Source organism: Syngnathus leptorhynchus, chromosome 14 (genome assembly GCF_054491065.1).
Source record: "Syngnathus leptorhynchus isolate UIUO chromosome 14, UIUO_Slep, whole genome shotgun sequence".
Classification (NCBI taxonomy): Eukaryota; Metazoa; Chordata; class Actinopteri; order Syngnathiformes; family Syngnathidae; genus Syngnathus; species Syngnathus leptorhynchus.
The window spans coordinates 8824848-8843595 of NC_141208.1; the positions used below are offsets into that span (position 1 = coordinate 8824848).

Here is an 18748-nt window from a genome sequence, read left to right on the forward strand (position 1 = left end):
CATTACCGCAGGGGAGTTTTTTCCACGGCCTGGATTTGGTCTCAGTGGGTAGCACTTGACTTGCTGAGTGTGCAGCCTTGCTTGCCTTGATGAGGGGAGGCCTCCTCCATCGAGGTATTATCCACTCCCATCCAATATTCATCAGCTACTGGGAGATTCGTGACGACAAGTCAATTTGATAGGCTAACAATGTGCTGAGGTGGTCGGTGTTGTGTGCACATGCAGGTGTGCCAGGCCACACTAACAAGGCTTCCTGAGGAAACACATGGGAATGGCATGTGTGAGGAGGCCATGGGGGTTCAACACCATAAATATATCAATAGTTACTGGTTAATTTGCTCAAGAAAACACTGCATTGTGTCGTCCAACAAAAGTACTCAAGGGACATGTGTTGTATGATGTGATGATAGGTCTTGTGACCGCGCATGTGAGTCTCACGGCCAATATGGATTCCCTTGATGGGATCTTTTGTGTTACAGAACATGATTGATAATGTGGAGGACCATCACCGTTTGTCCACTCGTAACAGTCTAACATCTGGATGCATGTGGATGGTAGATTGTAAATGGTAGATGGTAAAAACACTGGCTTTATCCACAAAATGTCCGCCGAGTTGAAACTGACGACTTTATATTTACATCTATTGTATAAATCGATAAGTGGCAAAAGCATTGTGTGAAAATATGGAACACTAGGAAAAGATTTCCATAATATGTCTGCTAACACACACACACACACACACACACACACACACACACACACACACACACACACACACACACACACACACACACACACACACACACACACACACACACACACACACACACACACACACACACAGAATGAATCTTGTGCGCCTTCATTTTGGCATCCATCACTGTCTGCAGCAATGGACTGCAAAACAAATTTCTATCACTATACATTACAAGTTGAGAAAGGGAACAGGGAATGTGTTATATATGCGGGGTTCGATTTTTATGTAGTGTCTATAGACTCGTCCATCACCGTGCTGCTCGGCACCCTTGTGTATCACGCTCCGATGAGATGTTATCTTGGCTCTGCCATCAATCACCGTACGCTTGCCCGAGGCCTGTGCCTGACATGCTGGAGAGGACATGAGATGTCCCAGCGAACACCCCCTTGTTCCCCCAACCTATTTCGTACCTTTGTGATAGTGACACCAACACTCACAGTCGTCCGTCATTTAAATGACACATTTACTGGACAGCATTGAGTTGTAGTGGTATGCAGGCTCCCTCTAGTGGTATGTGAAAGAATCACTAAATGAGATGTTCAAATTGTGTACAATGTTGCAATGGCTTGAGTTTTTCTTCTTTTTCATTAAAAAAAAAAATCCGTCTCAGGAGGGGGAAACAGTGCACGGTCAACACTGTTTACAGTGGAGATGATGTGCTGCTGACCTCGACTCGGGACGTCGTGAGTCGGTGGGGAGAATACTTTGAAGACCTCCTCAATTCCACCGACACGCCTTCCATTGTGGAAGCAGGGCCTGGAGACTCTGAGGCGGACTCTCCAATCTCTGGGGTCGAAGTCACTGAGGTAGTTAAAAAACTCCTCGGTGGCAGGCCCCTGGGGGTGGATGAGATCCGCCCGGAGTTCTTGAAGGCTCTGGATGTTCTGGGGCTGTCATGGCTGACACGCCTCTACAGCATTGCGTGGACATCGGAGACGGTGCCTCTGGATTGGCAGACAAGGGTGGTGGTTCCCCTCTTTAAGAAGGGGGACCGGAGGGTGTGTTCCAATTACAGGGGAATCACACTCCTCACCCTCCCTTGGTAAGGTCTATTCAGGGGTGCTGGAGAGGAGGGTTCGTCGGGAGGTCGAACCTCGAATTCAGGAGGAGCAGTGTGGGTTTCGTCCTGGCCGTGGAAAAGTGGACCAGCTCTACACCCTCGGCAGGATCCTTGAGAGTGCATGGGAATTCGCCCAACCAGTCCACATGTGTTTTGTGGACTTGGAGAAGGCGTTCGACCGTGTCCCTCGGGAGATTCTGTGGAGGGTGCTTCGGAGGTACGGGGTGCGGAGCCAACTGATAAGGGCGGTTCGGTCCCTGTATCACCGATGCCAGAGTTTTGTCCGCATTTCCGGCAGTAAGTCGGATTCGTTCCCAGTGAGGGTTGGAAGGCTGCCCTTTGTCACCGATTCTGTTCATAATTTTTATGGACAGAATTTCTAGGCGCAGCCGAGGCGTTGAGGGGGGTCCGGTTTGGTGATGACATGGTGCTGTTGGCTTCTTCAGGCCGTGATCTCCAGCTCTCATTAGAGCGGTTCGCAGCCGAGTGTGAAGCGCTCGGGATGAGGGTCAGCACCTCCAAATTCGAGTCCATGGTCCTCGGTCGGAAAAGGGTGGAATGCCCTCTCCGGATCGGGGATGAGATCCTACCCCAAGTGGAGGAGTTCAAGTATCTTGGAGTCTTGTTCACGAGTGAGGGCAAGCTGGAGCGCGAGATCGACGGGCGGATCGGTGCAGCGTCGGCAGTAATGCGGACTCTGTACCAGTCCGTCGTGGTGAAGAGAGAGCTGAGCCAAAAGGCAAAGCTATTGATTTACCGGTCGATCTATGCTCCTACCCTCACCTATGGTCACGAGCTATGGGTCGTGACCGAAAGAACGAGATCCAGGATACAAGCGGCCAAAATGAATTTCCTCCGCAGGGTGTCTGGTCTCCCTTAGAGACAGGGTGAGGAGCTCGGTGATCCGGGGGAGACTCGGAGTAGAGCCCCTGCTCCCCCACGTTGAGAGGAGCCAGATGAAGTGGCTCGGGCATCTCATCAGGATGCCTCCTGGACGCCTCCCTGGGGAGGTGTTCCGGGCATGTCCCACCGGTAGGAGACCCCGGGGACAACCAAGGACGCGCTGGAGAGACTATGTCTCTCGGCTGGCCTGGGAACGCCTTGGGATCCCCCGGGATGAGCTGGATGAAGTGGCTGGGGAGAGGGAAGTCTGGGAGTCCCTCCTAAAGCTGCTGCCCCCGCAACCCGACCCCTGATAAGTGGAAGATGGATGGATGGATGGATAAAAAATCCAGTACAGTATATTTGTAAAGCTCAGTTGAAATTAATTGAGGTACAAAAATTGTATTTAATCTGTTTTTAGTTTGGTACAAATTTTATTCAAGTTTTATGTACAATACATTTAAATTGAGTCATTATGTATAAGTATAGTTTTTAATTTTCCCATGTTAATGTTCTATCCACACTATTTTGACATAAAGTAATAATGAACGCACAAGCTAAAATATGTATAAAATATTTGGAGCTTTGACTAAACAAATAAAGGCTGTACAAGCATCCTTGCACAGGCGACTACACCACAAACAATTTTTCTTTCTCCTAAACTCACAAGGATTATGAGTCATCTTTGCCCTTCACACTCCACAGACAAAGTTGCTAAGCTATCAGGAAACATGGAAGGAAGGAGGATGGCTGAAGGTGGAGAAGTACTTAATTAGGCCAGATCCCTGTTCTCCACCACCATCGCCACCATTGCTATTCCCTTAGATCCCATCCACTTAATGTTCTGTGAAATCATATTATACTCCCTAGGGGTGGTAGGAGAGAGAAATCAGAACAATAAAATGACACATTTTAAAGCGAGGCGGCACCAGGGGGAAAATAGTCCGTTCGTGACACATGGAGGATACTGCGGACTGATGGCAAGCATCTGTCTGGCCCATTACCAACAAACAAACATCAGGCCCGTGCAGAGATGGGAGGAAGCTTCTACTCTTCACTAGACCGAAAGCTACTTGCTGTGCATTTGGATCCAGACAGACGTCTTAAAAAAAAAAGTCTTACATTCGAAACTATACCTTCTCTCTGAATTGGTTAATGTATAAAAATAACAGACAACTTGGGGACAGATGAAATTGACCAAATTTGTACGTCGGGTCTCCATTTTTGCACAGGGAAACTGCACTTTGCATGAGTCTCACACTGGCCATGAAAATAGGATTCTGATGTAATAAAAATGTCAGTACAATAACTTGTGGTTCTCGATTATGAAATGTGGCAAAGAGTCAATTTTACTGATTGCAGTCGACTTCCAGTGACTTCCCTGAAACCCCTGGAAAAGAAAGATAAAAATGAATAGTCATTGTGCGTGACGAAAGGTTAAAACCGTGTCCCTCCATTAAAGAGAATTAAACTGATGTCATCTATGAGTAAGAGCTGCACTTTCCCAACATGCAATGAAATCTCGGCGATGAGTACAAACGAAAACTATCTATACCGCATTAATTCCTTAATTAGGACTTTGACTGTCAGTGTTTCCTGTGGCTTCCTTTTTAATTAGCCTCATAAAGTTTGCACTTGCTTCTTCTGACGGCCGCTTCAATCTCGCCGTTTTCAATGTCTAAAGCTGAAGTCAGCAGGTTTGAGGAGCTGCCAGCAAGCAAGCCAAGATGTCCAGCAAAACAGACGTTTACAGGCAGCTAGACTTAAGGTGTCCATCTCGAGGTTCAGGAGCAAATTACGGTCCACTGCATTTTTTTTGTGGCACAAAACAAAATATGTCACTTTCCTGCAAAACAATTTTATTACAGGCACTTTTTCCCAACCAAATTTCTGAATGAGAGAACTGAAGACCAAAAAAAAAACCAGTACACGGTATATCCAATTATTACAAGCAGCTACTCAGAAGCAGACAGACAGACAGACGGACAGCGGACATGGTCAGGCCAGAAAGTGGATGATTGGGCCTGCAGCCTGTCAACATTTTGAGGACACTTTGGCTGTAAGGAGAAGCTAAACTTAATCCCCCCCCCCCGGCCAACAGGGCCCTCAAGAGCAAAGAGAGTGGCACCAAGGAGGAGTAGAAGAGAAGAGAGGAGAAGAGAAGGACGTCTGGCATTTTCCGAAGAGCGAGAGAGAAAGAGATAGCATCTGGATTTTTTCATTAGGACACAAGGCAGCATTATCAGCCAGAACATCAGAATTTAGCCCATCCACCATCACGCTCCTTCTATCACTGCTCCGCAATCATTTCTAATGCACTCTGTCTCCCTGTGCGCCCTCTACCTAGGCAGCCCCCCCGCCCCTCCCTCCACTGTCTCCCACTCAATCAGACAAGGCTGTTTGTGTCCTTCCCCGCATCAGACTCCTCCTTTGTTCGCATTTTTTATCTTTTGCACTCCAAGCCTTTCTCTTGATTCCCCTGCTATACCTTCCTCCCCATTTAGAAGGAGGAGCGAATTAACTCGTGTGTTTAAAACAACCTTTTGGCAATGTTTGTCTTTTTTTTGCCTCGTAGAGGTCAAATGTTTCCATTGTGAAAACGTAATCATTGTTTGTGGACCTTTCTCAGAAGAAAATAATAAGTACTGCGATGAGACAGAACTTTAAGTGCGTATGTGATTGGGTAATTACTTTACTCCGAGGCTACTGTGGCCAAAATATTGCTAACCTATCAAGTCTGATATTTGACAACATGTTTTATCTGAAATTACCACAAGCAAGTTATTGTCATTATTTGTCAGCATAATTATATATATAAAAAATTATGATGATGTTGACGATTATTACTATTATATCTTTGGACTATCATTGCTAATATCGATATGTAATATTCCTCCTGTGTTGCAGATGACGCCACAGATTAAATTTGATCTTTGGAGGGCAATTCTGATCCCCCCCTCCTCTTCTTGCCCCGCTACCCCTGTGTTTGTTAAGCCTGGGCCTTCCCCCGCCGTGTGACCTGCAGGTGATGGGGAAACCTGCCATCCGTGCACCTGGAAACCCTTGACGCCAACACAGCAGCCGCAGCTAAAAATAGCCAGCCAGTGATAAATAATAAAACCGCTCCCTGCAAGCCAAGCATCCCTCCACTTAGTTCCCCATTTCAGATTTACAGCTTCATTTTGTGGCCATTCGCTGGCTATAGAAGAGAGTCTTTGTCAATGAAAAGATGACGCTCAAAAATAAATAAAATACATCAAAAGAGACGATTAAAACTCACTTTTACAAATGGGCTTCGTGTGCTATTCTCTTATTTATGTATTTTTTCCACCATCCCACATCAGCCATGCTGTTCTCAGTCAGTTGTTCAAATCAGTTTTATATTCTATTTGGCTTACACATTGTTAGATACATTGTAAATAAATGTGAATAAAAAAAAACATTATTGCCTTCACGTATGCACATTTGATCCCTTTATTACAGGATAAAATCCCCCTTTGGAAAATGACAAATAAGACAAATCCAAAGCCACATTCATCCTCATCCTTGCTCTGCATTATTATTATTATTATTGCTGCAGAGTATTTGTGTCCATATTAAATTAAAGCCGGTAGAAAGGAAGCAGTATTGTTGTGCGAAGCCTTTCAGCGTTTCTTGGCTGGTCACGATTCAAAGCTTTCACAGTTGGGTACGTGTGTGTGCATGTGTGTGAGAATGCGTGTGTGTGTGTGTGCTGCAGATGAAGTCGGCATGGGAACCCCCTCCTCTCCCCTCCTCTCCTCTCTTCCTCGCTCCATTTCGTCTTCTTCTATTTCCACCCCACGGCGGCTCCTTTCCTCCTCCTTGTCTATTTTTCTTTTCCTCCCACGCACACACGCACGCGGCTTACCACTAGTCTAAAAATAGCATCAGGGATCCCCGCATCAATTCAGAGAAAGGAGGAGGCAGGAAGGGTTGGGGACGTCAGCACACACAAGGTCATACCCCCACCCCCGAATCCATTCGCTGCCTTTCTTGATTTGTCACAGCTTTTTTTTTTTGTTCTAGGGAAGGACACACACCACCGCAGATTTCTCGTCATGGTCTTCTACTAATATTTCTAAAAATCATATCGATTGACTGCAAATCACATTAAATGCACTCTTATAATTATTTCAGCGCGGAGCAGCCCCCCACCACCCCAAACAAAGATAAAGCGGCATTTTATAGGCAAGATGTGTGCATTGGCTACACTAACAAGTGGAGAAGAGAAGCGAGTTGACTCACGGTTGAAACGATGAGACGGGGAAACACTGCACGTGGATTCCCTCATATTCCACACGACAAAAGAAGCGCCGAAGCCACTGTTCTTATCTGAGAATATAATATATAGATTTTTTTTTCTCTCAGTCATTTCCGAAGAGAGAGACCCATCTCGGAGAAGGTACGTCATTTTTCTTGTATTTCTGTAGCTTAAATAGATTTTTTTTTTAAACCAACTACATTTGTATTTTTACACACTAATCAGCACTAGTGCATGACTTCTGGGTTCATTTTAAATTCTATGAACTCACTTTATATTCAATACTAGAGCCATATCGCAAACACTGTCTTCACAAATCCATTTGGACGGACATGATCATGAAATGTGTTTTTTTATTATGGTTGTAGTTTGAAGGAATATATATATCTAATAAATCCACAATATGTTTATTATTGTGATTGGGTGAAGGGGTGTATTGCACAGCATGTTCTTTCTTTGTGCTCACGAGTAAAATAATTTAGCCTTTACTATTCTCTTGCGACCAGTGCTTAGGAGTACAGGCCAGAGAATATATGAGAAGGAGGACTGCACCGATGTGGGAGCGGTCACAGCCAGCTCGAAATCATAGCCACTGTTCAAGTTGCACACTGGTGCCTTGATAAGTCAGAAGCTACCTGCGCAGGTTTTAGACATGGTCTGAGCAGGTCTAAAATTTATCTCAACTTCGTGCTTGCTCAGCCCTGTCAAAAAATGACGCAAGACACAATGTTGTGAAAATGATTTGAATCTGATAGAATACTCTCGTTACTTGATCTTATTATTTTACTTTTATTGATTTTCTGAGGCGGCTCGGTGACGCACTGGTTAGCACGTCGGCCTCACAGTTAGGAGGGTGCCGATTTGATTCCACCTCTGAACCTCCCTGTGTAGAGTTTGCATGTTCTCCCCGTGTCCACGTGGGTTTTCTCCGGGCACTCCGGTTTCCTCCCACATCCCAAAAACATGCTTGGTAGGCCAATTGAAGACTCTAAATTGTCCCTAGGTATAAGTGCGAGTGCGGATGGTTGTACGTCTCTGTGTGCCCTGCGACCGCTGGGATAGGCTCCAACACGCCCGCGACCCCCTGGGGACATAGCGGTACAGAAAATGGATGGATGGATGTTTTTTTTGTGCAATTATATCCAATATGAGCATGAGCTAATGTAATGATACATTATTAAGGGTGCTGTGGATTGAGTGGCTAAGACGTGCTAACTGTTTGCAAAAAGGGCTTCCCTGTTTTTTACTTGGCTGTGCTTAATATAGATAGTCGAGTGGGAGGGGGTCACCCGGTCACCTCCTTTGTGTTCACGGCTCTGATGATGAGACACGGACCGAGTCTTTGAACTTTTGCATTGAGCGTTCACCACGCTATATTTCTAATTAGCATATTTTTTTTAAAACGGGACAAGTTCAACCACTGTGTGGTGGTCTCATACACACACACGGCTACGGTACGATATATGTTCACAACGGTCATATGTTCCCAGAGCACGCTAAAGCATAATATCATTACGAGGGTAAATACATGTACCTCAACACAGGCAGGTACCTGTACAAATTGCTGATTAGGTAATGCGGTGACATCACGAGTGAAAGGAGCTTGACGGTCCAGTGGCTGTGTCAAAACAAGCAGGTGTGCTTTTATGCAAGCAGCTGCTTCAGAGTGGCTCGCATCACCACACCCAGACATAAGAGGCATCAACCGCAAGACTGGTGAGATAACGTCTCAGATGGTGTCGGATAAATTAACGCCAAACAGAGAAATATCTGGGGCAAACATACTTTAGCCACTTGGGCAAATTTGTGCATGTCAAACTACAAATATGTAAGGATTCACTGTTATAAATATCTGGTTGGTTATTTATTTATGTCTTTATGTATTTATTTATTTAAATTTTCTTGTATTTTATTGTGCTTTAATGTAAATTGCTGTTTTAGTCCTCCAAAAATACATGCTGTGTTTTTTACAGAGAACTGTATAGTAGGTATTGATTGGTTCTTAAATTGCAAGGTGATAGTTAGTGGTGGTAATATCGAGATGGATTAAGTCGGGTAAGTTTCCACTGAAGGCCCATGTACCAAATACCACCCCCCCTCCCACACACACATTCTCCAAATGAAAATCACAATAGTTTCCTGCTTCCTGAAAGATGGCAGAGCTGCTTAGTCATTTGAGTCGTCAGAGCAAATCAAACTAATGATCTTCACTATTGGAGATAAATTCCAGCAATGGGTGCAGAGCCCTGCTTCTCCGGCTACCGTGGCTGGCAGCGCCTATCTCCCACAAAGCATCTCCACCCTGCCCTTGGTATCATTTCACTCCGGCTGCATCCAGCACCGTAATGAAGCAGCCCGGTTTGAGTCACGACTTGTCTCTAATCGCTCCCATCGCAGCATCATGTCTGCGTTTACACCAACAAAGCATGGCGTCTCTCTCGCTCACTCTCAACCACTTTGTTGAAACGTTGAATGGAGGTCCGGCGCTGTCCCCGCAGCATACCTTGTCCGATTTTTTTTTTCCTCTGCTGAAAGCAAAATCATCTTTGCCGACACAGAGACCTTTGGGGCACCGCAACAGGACGTTATATGACTTACATTACTGTGTGCACTCGGCTGGGATAAAACTCAGCTTAAGCAAACAAATGTTGAACTGCGGTTCACTACTGGACGGACACGGACGTTTATCTGAATGATATTATGACATTTTGATGATCAGGTGGTTTGAGAGTATATAAAAGAGACAACCCCTTCCAGTTTCATATTTCCAAACAGGCTTTTGCAGTGTCAACGAGTTTGGGCAAGACACCAAGCTCCGAGATGTAACGCCAGTTAAATCACCCATTTAATGCTGGCAAGGTAAAATGACGGATGGTTTTTAAAGGACACCTGGCAACCACACTGCACAAATTAGTGTACGATGGCCTAAAGCTTAAAAGCAAACTACGCGATCCCACATTTATTGTGGGGCTATATTTCAGCCGCATCCACTCTAGGAAATCAAAAAATAAAATAAAATTGCAATGTATGGCGAGACCATGTAAAAACAGTCATGCAATCATTTTAAAAACAACTGCTAATTTTACACAGTTGCGAATAAACTATTACACTGAATGCTGGCGATTGAGTTTAGAGTAGTGAGAAAGAAAAAAAAAGTGGAATAAGCAAGACGGAGGAGATGTGCGCTTTGGCTAGTCGGTGAAAGAGTGTTTATTTGAGTGTCCGGGAGTTGTAAAGTTAGATTTAATTATTCATGCGGAAACAGTAACATTGCTGCCCAAACTAACAAATGAAACTCCATCTTGCCAAGAAACTCACACAGGTCACAGCAGCCAATTACTTAATGAAAATGATCAGGTTTCTAATGCGGCCCTGGCATGCGGCTGTGGATCCCTGCAGACATAAAACAGAGTGGACCTCTGTGTTAAGGCTAAGTGTGCCACCGTTGCAGTCTTTGGAGCCTTCCGTGCCCAATACTGGCCGAGCGTTAGGAATGACTTGTGCCAACGTGTGATATACGATGTGACCGCGTCGTTACAATAATTTCTGCTAGTGTACACGGTAATGGGGCAAGGTGAAAGAAAATACATCAGAGCACAATCAAATGTTGATGTGGACAGATGTGATTGACAGAGATCAGTGAAAAGCAATTTTTCAAGATCCATCTTTTGCAAAAGACTCTTCGTGCAAAGTGGAAACGTAGTGCGGGGGCAAGCACACTTGGCGCACTGCAGATTATGCAATCCCTCTCTGACTGGTTTGAGGAGGCTCATAATTGATAAGTGTTGGTTTCTGTTTCCGATATGATGATTTCAGACACTTGTGATTTTGCATCGTGAGGCTAATGGATTCAATACACATGTTGCAAAACTAATTTTTCAGGAAAATTTCCAGGAGCAAAAGTGAAATAAATAAAAAAATAATAATATATATCTATATATTATATATATATATATATATATATATATATATATATATATATATACAATTCTCTATTCGAAACAATTATTGTTTTAGCCACTGACTTAATTACTGACTAAAGCTCTCTAGATTTAAGAGCAAACATGGTGAAGCAGCTTTTAGCTGCTATGTTGCAAATGGATGAACTGAACTGAAGTGAAGATGCGTTTAAATTCAGATAGAATTTTTTTTCCCTCATGCCAAGCATTTCTAAATCAATGTAACTGTATGGTTTTGAGTAATTTTAGAAAGCTAGTTTCCACCCCTTTGCTTTTTTTTTTTAAATTGTACTTCTTAAAACTTTAAATGTCAATCTTCATTAAGTCATTTTGGATTAGTTTAGAAATTTGCTTTGCTTTTGAAAGTTTCTAGAGTTGTTTTGTTCAGTTGCCTTGTGTATGACGTGCAAAATAAATAAAGCTGTCTGTCCATTTGCCTCATGTGAACCAACAATGAGTGTACCGTGTATGCGCCATTAAAAAGGTTCATTGAGGGTTGCTTGGATGTTAATATTTGACGGGCACGTGGTGACGTGGCAGTAAAAGTGATTTCTGACAATGCAGGGTGGTTATGGCAACATCAACAAAGTAGATGTATCGGATCCACGGCGGCTTGAGCTGATCGCCCAATTCCCACACCTTTCTTCCTCTCCACATCCTCGTCCCACCAAATGCGATTGCTCCGCTGCAACCTGTGCGCATAGCAGGGGCATGGACCCATCATCCCCAGTCGAAGGCGGTGTTTTGGCACAACTGTGACGTTTTAAGGCAGTTCCCAGCCAGAGCTACCAATGATACAAGTCGCTTCTATTCCGCCGGGCTGGTCGCAATGAACGGGCGTCGGAGCAGTGCACGGCAAAGGAGCAACCAGAGCGGGACTCGGTCATCAGGGGGATGCGGCATCGGTACGCGGGAGCTGTCTATCAGCACCAGATCCCCCAGCAGAAGCGAGCCAGCAGCAGCAGCAGCAACGGCAGCAGCAGCAAGCCGAGCGGGGAGCCAGACGCGCCTGTTTTCAGCCTACCGCCCCCGCCCTCTTCTTGTCACCACCGAGACCGCGCTTCGACTACCGACGTTCACCGCCGGAGCCTCCAGGAGCTCCCGTGCGTGAGCCAGCCCACACCGAGAGCGCCGCACGGCAGAGACACGCCGCCTCGGGCGGGCTCACGCGACAGCGCCCGCCGAGAGCGAGGCGTCACCGAAGGCAGCACCGGGGAGCCGGCCACTTTAAAGCAGGAGCCCTGGGCCCCGGCCCCGGTTTTTCCGAACTGCCACTGCAGTTTTTCCACGCAGGAGGCAACCCATTCACAAAACCAGCAGCATCGCGTCGCACCACCGCAGCCCTCCCCACCTTTCCCCCCGCCTATACCGCCACCACCGAGCACCACCTCCTCCTCACTGCTGTTTTCTCGGGAATCCAAACGGGGTGATCGTCTGGGAAGGAGTGCCAATAATTACCAACAGGCAAGCATCGTGGAACGCTGCAGGGGAGGAGGAGGAGGAGCAGTGGGGCAACGAGACCACAGGCAGTTGCAGCAGCAACAGCAGCAACAGCAGCAGCAGCAGCAGTACTGTCATCCAAGACTCCCACAGAGGGACTCCTCCCCTGAAGGAATCTGTGCAAACTCACAGAAAAGGTGCACTGACAGAAGAGCGCTCGAGCCTCAGACGCAGGAGCAACAGATACCACAATTAAGAGCGCGGCAGCAGCTACTAGTGGGCAGTAGCTTGCCTATCAACCACTGCACCAGCGGCTCTGGTGAGCTATGTAGGACTCACCAAGCTCCACTGCTGCAACGGCAGCAGCAGCAGCAGCAGCAGCCGCCGCCGCCGCCGCAGCAGCAGCAACAGCAGCAGCCGCCGCCGCCGCCGCAGCAGCAGCAACAGCAGCAGCAGCAGCAGGAGCAGCAGCAACAACAGCAACAGCAACAGCAGGAGCAGCAGCAGCAGCAGTGGCAGCAGCAGTGGCAGCAGCAGCAGCGGCAGCAGCAGCAGCGGCAGCAGCACCAACATCAGCAGCAGAAGAGCACACCGGGGCATCACTGTGAAGCCCGAGACCGCAATAAGTACGCGAGGACCCCCGCATCAGGCGACCCGGACGGCGCAACGCCCCCGGCGACAGAGCAGGCAGACGCGGCCAAGTCGAGCGCGACTGGCAGCAGCAACCACAGCAACAGCAGCAGAGAGAGCCCCAACTACGGCTCCAGCTATCACCTGTGGCCCGAGAGCCCGCATAAAGGAGAGGAGAGGATACGCATCGAGCTTCACAAGGTAGATCGCACACTCATGTGTCATGAAATTGTCAATGACATGCACAAATTTGGACTCAATGACCACGCCTGGCGTATTTGCAGCTTTTTTGGGGGGTTATGTGCGTTCTCTAGAAGGTCGCTATAATATGACTGCTTGTTTCCAAGCGGGGAAAAGACGTCATATGTCTTATTTACAATCTAACGCTCTCTTCACATTATGTCTCAGTTGGTTCCGTGAGCGCGCACACACACCTGTTCCATGTTGCGGTGTTGTTTTGCTATTGCACACAACACAGCCCACTGAAATATTCAAATGAGGCTCCCATGGCAGGTGATTCCGCAAACAAAAGCGCCTGTTGTTTCCCCGGCTCAGACGGGGAAGCATTTTCATGTTTGGGCTTCTGCTCAGTGTCAGCTTTAATGTGGCCGTGGCCGGCTGGAACTGCACCTGTCACTGCATGGCAAGGCCTCCACATTCCTCCCAACTCACTTCAGACAGCGCGTATGCTTACAAGGTGGAGTACGGCAGAGGCCTTTTTTGTCCGTACTCTGCCTCCTTACTGTGCGTCGTTTCACAATTGGAGGACAATTTAGGCACAGACCATTCATTTTGTTCTAATTCATCGCTGCTTCTTCTCGTGGGTGCAACCTGGCCATCTGAGGCAGCGTAATGCAATCATGCAGACACAAATGAAGAAGACTTTCACAACTACTTTAAGCCCGAGGTAGATTGCAGTGATATTAGTAGTTTAACGCAGAGGATAAATAATGTATGCCAGATGAATTGTTTCTATGTGTTGTGTGTTTTCTATCTGCCACAAAAGTCATCTGCAGTGTTTTCTCTTCTGTGTTAGCATTAAGCTAGCAGACTTTAAGGCAAAGTAATGTGGTTGTTTTAAATGCGCAACGTGACATTGTCTTTGTTTTATGTTTAGTTTAACAGTAAACCGCAACTTGGTGTGGCACTAAACAGCATGAAGCTTTTTTTTTTATGAATTGTTCACTAGCTGGCAAACTGTTGCTTGTTGTCAAGTGAGTTGAGGTCTAGGCCACCATACGGTAAAATATTTCACATTTTTGCTCATAAGTCAAAGCAAAAAAAAAAAAAAAAAGATGGCTCGTTTCGTGAAAATCTTTTAAATCAGGTTGTTCCTATCTCAAGGTACCAATATATTACTCATATTACAGTTGGTTAAAAGTAACGGTCAAAAAAATCAAAGCTAAAATCTGAGTTGTTTTTTTGACCATTTAATTTTCTGATTCTTTCACATACCACTCGATATAGTATGATGGATAAGACGAGAGCATGAGCCTCAGATGGCTTGTTTGTAACATTTTTAAAAATGTGACAATGAATGTGTCAAGAAGGCTGCTATTTTGTTTGCTTGAGAGATTCTAAATAACAACATGAATATAGACATCCTGAGTAAATTATGTCAGACAGGAATCATAAAATAAACTCTTGCAGGGCATTAAATCAACAGTCGAGGGAAGGTGGGAGAGTTACGCTGCCAAGATCGTATTCGTATTCTGGTTTTGTGTGTTCAGCTCTTGAAGAAAGGTTGAGTTTGTAGTCTGCAGCCAACAAGCAAAAGACAAGAAATTCACAATATTTCTAAAAAACAAAAAAAGCGTTATGAGATTAAATACAAACATATTGCACTTTGAAAAACCTTTAAGCAAATGTAACATTATGCACATTTTGAACAGCTAGTGATTCTTTTTAATACCACTAGAGGGCGTTTTCATACAGCTAGAGGTGAAAATACTTAACTGAGCTTTTTTTTGGTCAGGCATGTCATTATATGTACAATATATGCAATATATTATAAAATGTAATTATAACAAGGACCCTGAGATCAGCGATGCCAGTAACTCATTAAACTTAGGGAACGCATCGCTCCATCCGTACTACACATAAACAATGAAGGAAGGAGAGGGATTTGTATTTGTAAGATAAAATATGCTGTTGACAATTTTTTTAGACTCCATCAAAAACAAGAAAATTAAATAAACTCCCACACAGATACAGCTCAAGTTATGCATACAATCTTAAAGAGAAAGTCCCACCAGATTTGGGAAAGAGAAAATTCCATCAGATTTGGTCCCCAAATGTAATCATTGTGTAAAAACAATGTACATTATGAATGTTGAGGTTTGCCTTCAAAATAGAACATGAACATATGTCCAATGCAATCCAGATAGATTGTCTTTTTTTTTTAAACAAAAGTATTAAAACCAAGAAACCATTTTAGTGAAATCTAGAGAACACATCATTTTTTTTAAGTACACATAATTATGGGAAGTTAAAAACCTTGTTTTTACTTTTAATGAAAACATTCTCAAGTGTAACTGTTAAAATGAACTTCAAGTGGCAAAATTCAGTGTCATTTTATTATGAAGCAGAGTTGTCTGTATCTTCAAAATATAACAAAGTAACTTGTAAAGTCACTTTTGAAATCAAGTTAGTAGTTAAGTAACGAAATGAAAGTGATAAAAAAAAAAACTAATTTACTTTTTCAAGTTAAATGTGGCAACTTTGTTGTGACACTGAATGAAATTAGAACATGGCTGCACATTTAATTAAACTAGTGGTCAGCACACCCGCCTCACTAGTTCCAGATTCAGGATTCGAATCTTGGCTTTGGGTTCTGTGCATATTTGGTGCACTTAAGAGTGTAAATGTTTTGTTTTTTTTGTCTGCGTGCCCTGCATTTGCCTGGCGACCAGTCCAAGGTGTACCCCGTCTCTCGCACAACTCCAGCTCACCCACGACCGTAATGAGGACAATCCAGTCCAAAATGAATATATGCATATATAACACTTCAGATCTCAATGCAGTCTAACAATAGCACTGTTTGTCCTTAATTGGTTTTGACATATTTCCATTTTGGTCTAAAGCCTCATGAAACAATTATCTCCCAACTTCCACCATTGCAATACTGCCACCATTAATTGCACAATTTGTATTTTTTACCGCATGAGAACATTCTCAAGATGTCTGACGGGATGCATATTAAAAAGATAAGGGCTCATTTCCCTTTTAGCAAGAGCCTCAAAACTGCCGCCCCTCAGCGTTTGTGCAAGGTGCCGGTGAGGTCAACTTTTTACATGACATGAGAGTCAAGACAAGAACAGAAGGAGGCATCCAAATAAATGCACCGGGCTCCTTTTTTTAAGATGCTGCAGCTGGCACCGGTAACAAAAGGTGGGACAGCAAGCCACCTTCAACAACTCTTCCAAACTTCTGTTTTGGACAATCAGCAAAAATGACTGACGTAAAAGTTGCCTTTGTTATGAGCTGTCATCGTTCTGTCTCGTTGAGTCCTATTATTACCGAGTTGTCATTGGTACTGTTTATGTTGTTGTTTACTAGTGCAGCTTTTCCCAATTACCTCAATTCCATACCTTGACTCACATGACCCTTAAACATAAAGTTAAAAAATGTTTATACAATACTGTTGTTTAAAATATGTTCAAAGCCTGGGGTGTCAAATTTGGTCCGCAGTGTAACTACTGTAATTTTTGGACTATAAATTGCTCCGGAGTATAAGTCGCACCAGCCATAAAATGCACAATAAAGTGAAAAAAAACATATATAAGTCGCACCGCAGTATAAGTCGCACTTTGGGGCAAATGTTTTTGTCAAAATCCAACACCAAAAACAGACATGAACCAGCAACAACAGGCTAAACAATACGGTATGGTAACGTGACATATACACAAACGAGGAGCTGACGTAACATTCAGAGTTATTCAAGTAAGTATTACATAAATAACACGTTTATCAAACCATCTGTGTCACTCCAATTCATTAAATCCATCGATGTTGCTTTATGTAAACAATGCCGCATATGCTGGCGTCGGACCCGTTGTAAGTTGCATTTCTAATTATTCCACAGACCCATATAACGATATATAAAGTATATTTCAAATAACTATCATATTACAACAATATTATCAAACCATCTGTGTCACTCGAAATCATTAAATCCATCGATCAAATTCCTCGTTCTTTATGTCAACAACGCCGCGCGTGCGTTGCAGAGATCTAGTATATAGCTATATTGTAGCATTAACAAAGTACCAGGTTTGGTAAACGGCTCTTTATTTAACAAAACAAGAGTTCAATGAGCCAACAACTACTGAACTTCCAGCCACGGAGGTGGAAGAGAGCTCCATAAAATAGGACCGGGCGTGCGTAAAAGCCATGTCCGAGCCCCATCCACCGTCCCCGGACAACCACCCGGCCGAGCGCCGGGCCCCGACTTCCATCCACGGAGGTGAAAAAAAGCTCCGTAGAGTATGACCGGGTGTGCGTAAAAGCCATGTCCGAGCCCCATCCACCATCCCTGAACAGCCACCCAGTCGAGCGCCGTCCCCTGACTTCCATCGGGCGTGCGTAAAAGCCATAGTAGTTTTTCAAACCTTCTGTGTCACTCCAAATCATGAAATCCTTCAAACTCTTCGTCCTCCGTGTCACTTACAAACAAGCCGGTAGTACGTGGGGCCCTTCGTCATCTTTGTCATACCGTGATCGAATTCTTTGTCCTTTATGTAAACAACCGCCGCGCGGCACGGGTGACGTCACTTGCAGTTCAAATGACAGTAATCCCTTGCTACATCACGGATTTTTGAATTTTGAAAATTTGTGAAAAAAATCACATATAAGTCGCTCCTGAGTATAAGTCGCCCCCCCCACCCAAACTATGACAAAAACCGCGACTTATAGTCCGAAAATTACGGTATATTTGGCCCAAAAACTTCCTCTTTGTGTCAATACTAAAATTGCAAATTTTAAAAAACTTTTAAAATAGCATTTTCTTTACCATTCATCTTTTCAAAACTATAATGAGCCCTTCATACATTTATTGACAGTCATAATGGCCCTACAAAGGAAACTATGACTACGATGCAGTCCGTGACAAAAATGAGTTTGACACCCCGTTCTAAGCAGTCAAACAAGGGGTGGCCATTTTGCCACTTGAAATCACTGGGTTAGCATGATTATACGAAAGAAGACATTTTCAAATTCTCAGTTAGCCATGCTTGTATGATAGCAAGGGCATGACTGGCAAAATTATACAGTCGAGGGAAACCAGTGACGCCATTGCACATTCAACCAAAATATGAGCACTTTTAAGTCAAAATTTGGGTGGTGGTGGTGATCGTGGTTACATCTCTTAATGAGGCGGCCCATACCCTCCCAGGCCGTTTGAAATCCCATAAACAAAACACTTGTGACAGAACAAGCCTGATAAAGTGTATACAATTACAATATCCCACAGCACACCCTGAAACTTAATAGCGAGCCCACTGAACCGGTAGGGGGGGTAGCGCCATATTGTGTCCTGCCTCAATAACATTGTGCTTTGAAAGATGCATTACTGCACCCATTGTGATAGGCTGTGTAAGTACTCTAATGCCTGCCACTTACTGCTATGGTGATATCTCCTGCAGGGACATCGTTGTGTACCAAAACCAAAATGATGGAATTGTTGAAATCTAGAAAGGCTTATTTTCCAACAAAGAACATAAGTCTTGCTTTCAACGTAA

At 44.5% G+C, this 18748-nt stretch overlaps 1 protein-coding gene across 3 annotated transcripts in view; it reads left to right on the forward strand.

The window, feature by feature from the left end:
• Positions 1-11834: 11834 nt before the first annotated feature.
• The window catches only part of kcnn1a (potassium intermediate/small conductance calcium-activated channel, subfamily N, member 1a), a 37985-nt gene continuing 31071 nt past the window's right edge, over positions 11835-18748 (forward strand). The window contains exons 1-2 of one of the 3 annotated variants that reach the window (XM_085929445.1): positions 11835-12824; positions 12981-13211. In XM_085929445.1, coding sequence (XP_085785571.1) covers positions 11835-12824; positions 12981-13211 — 1221 coding nt within the window. Of the gene's footprint in view, positions 12825-12967; positions 13212-18748 lie in introns of all 3 variants that reach the window. The other 2 variants (XM_085929446.1, XM_085929447.1) reach the window with 2 other exon arrangements.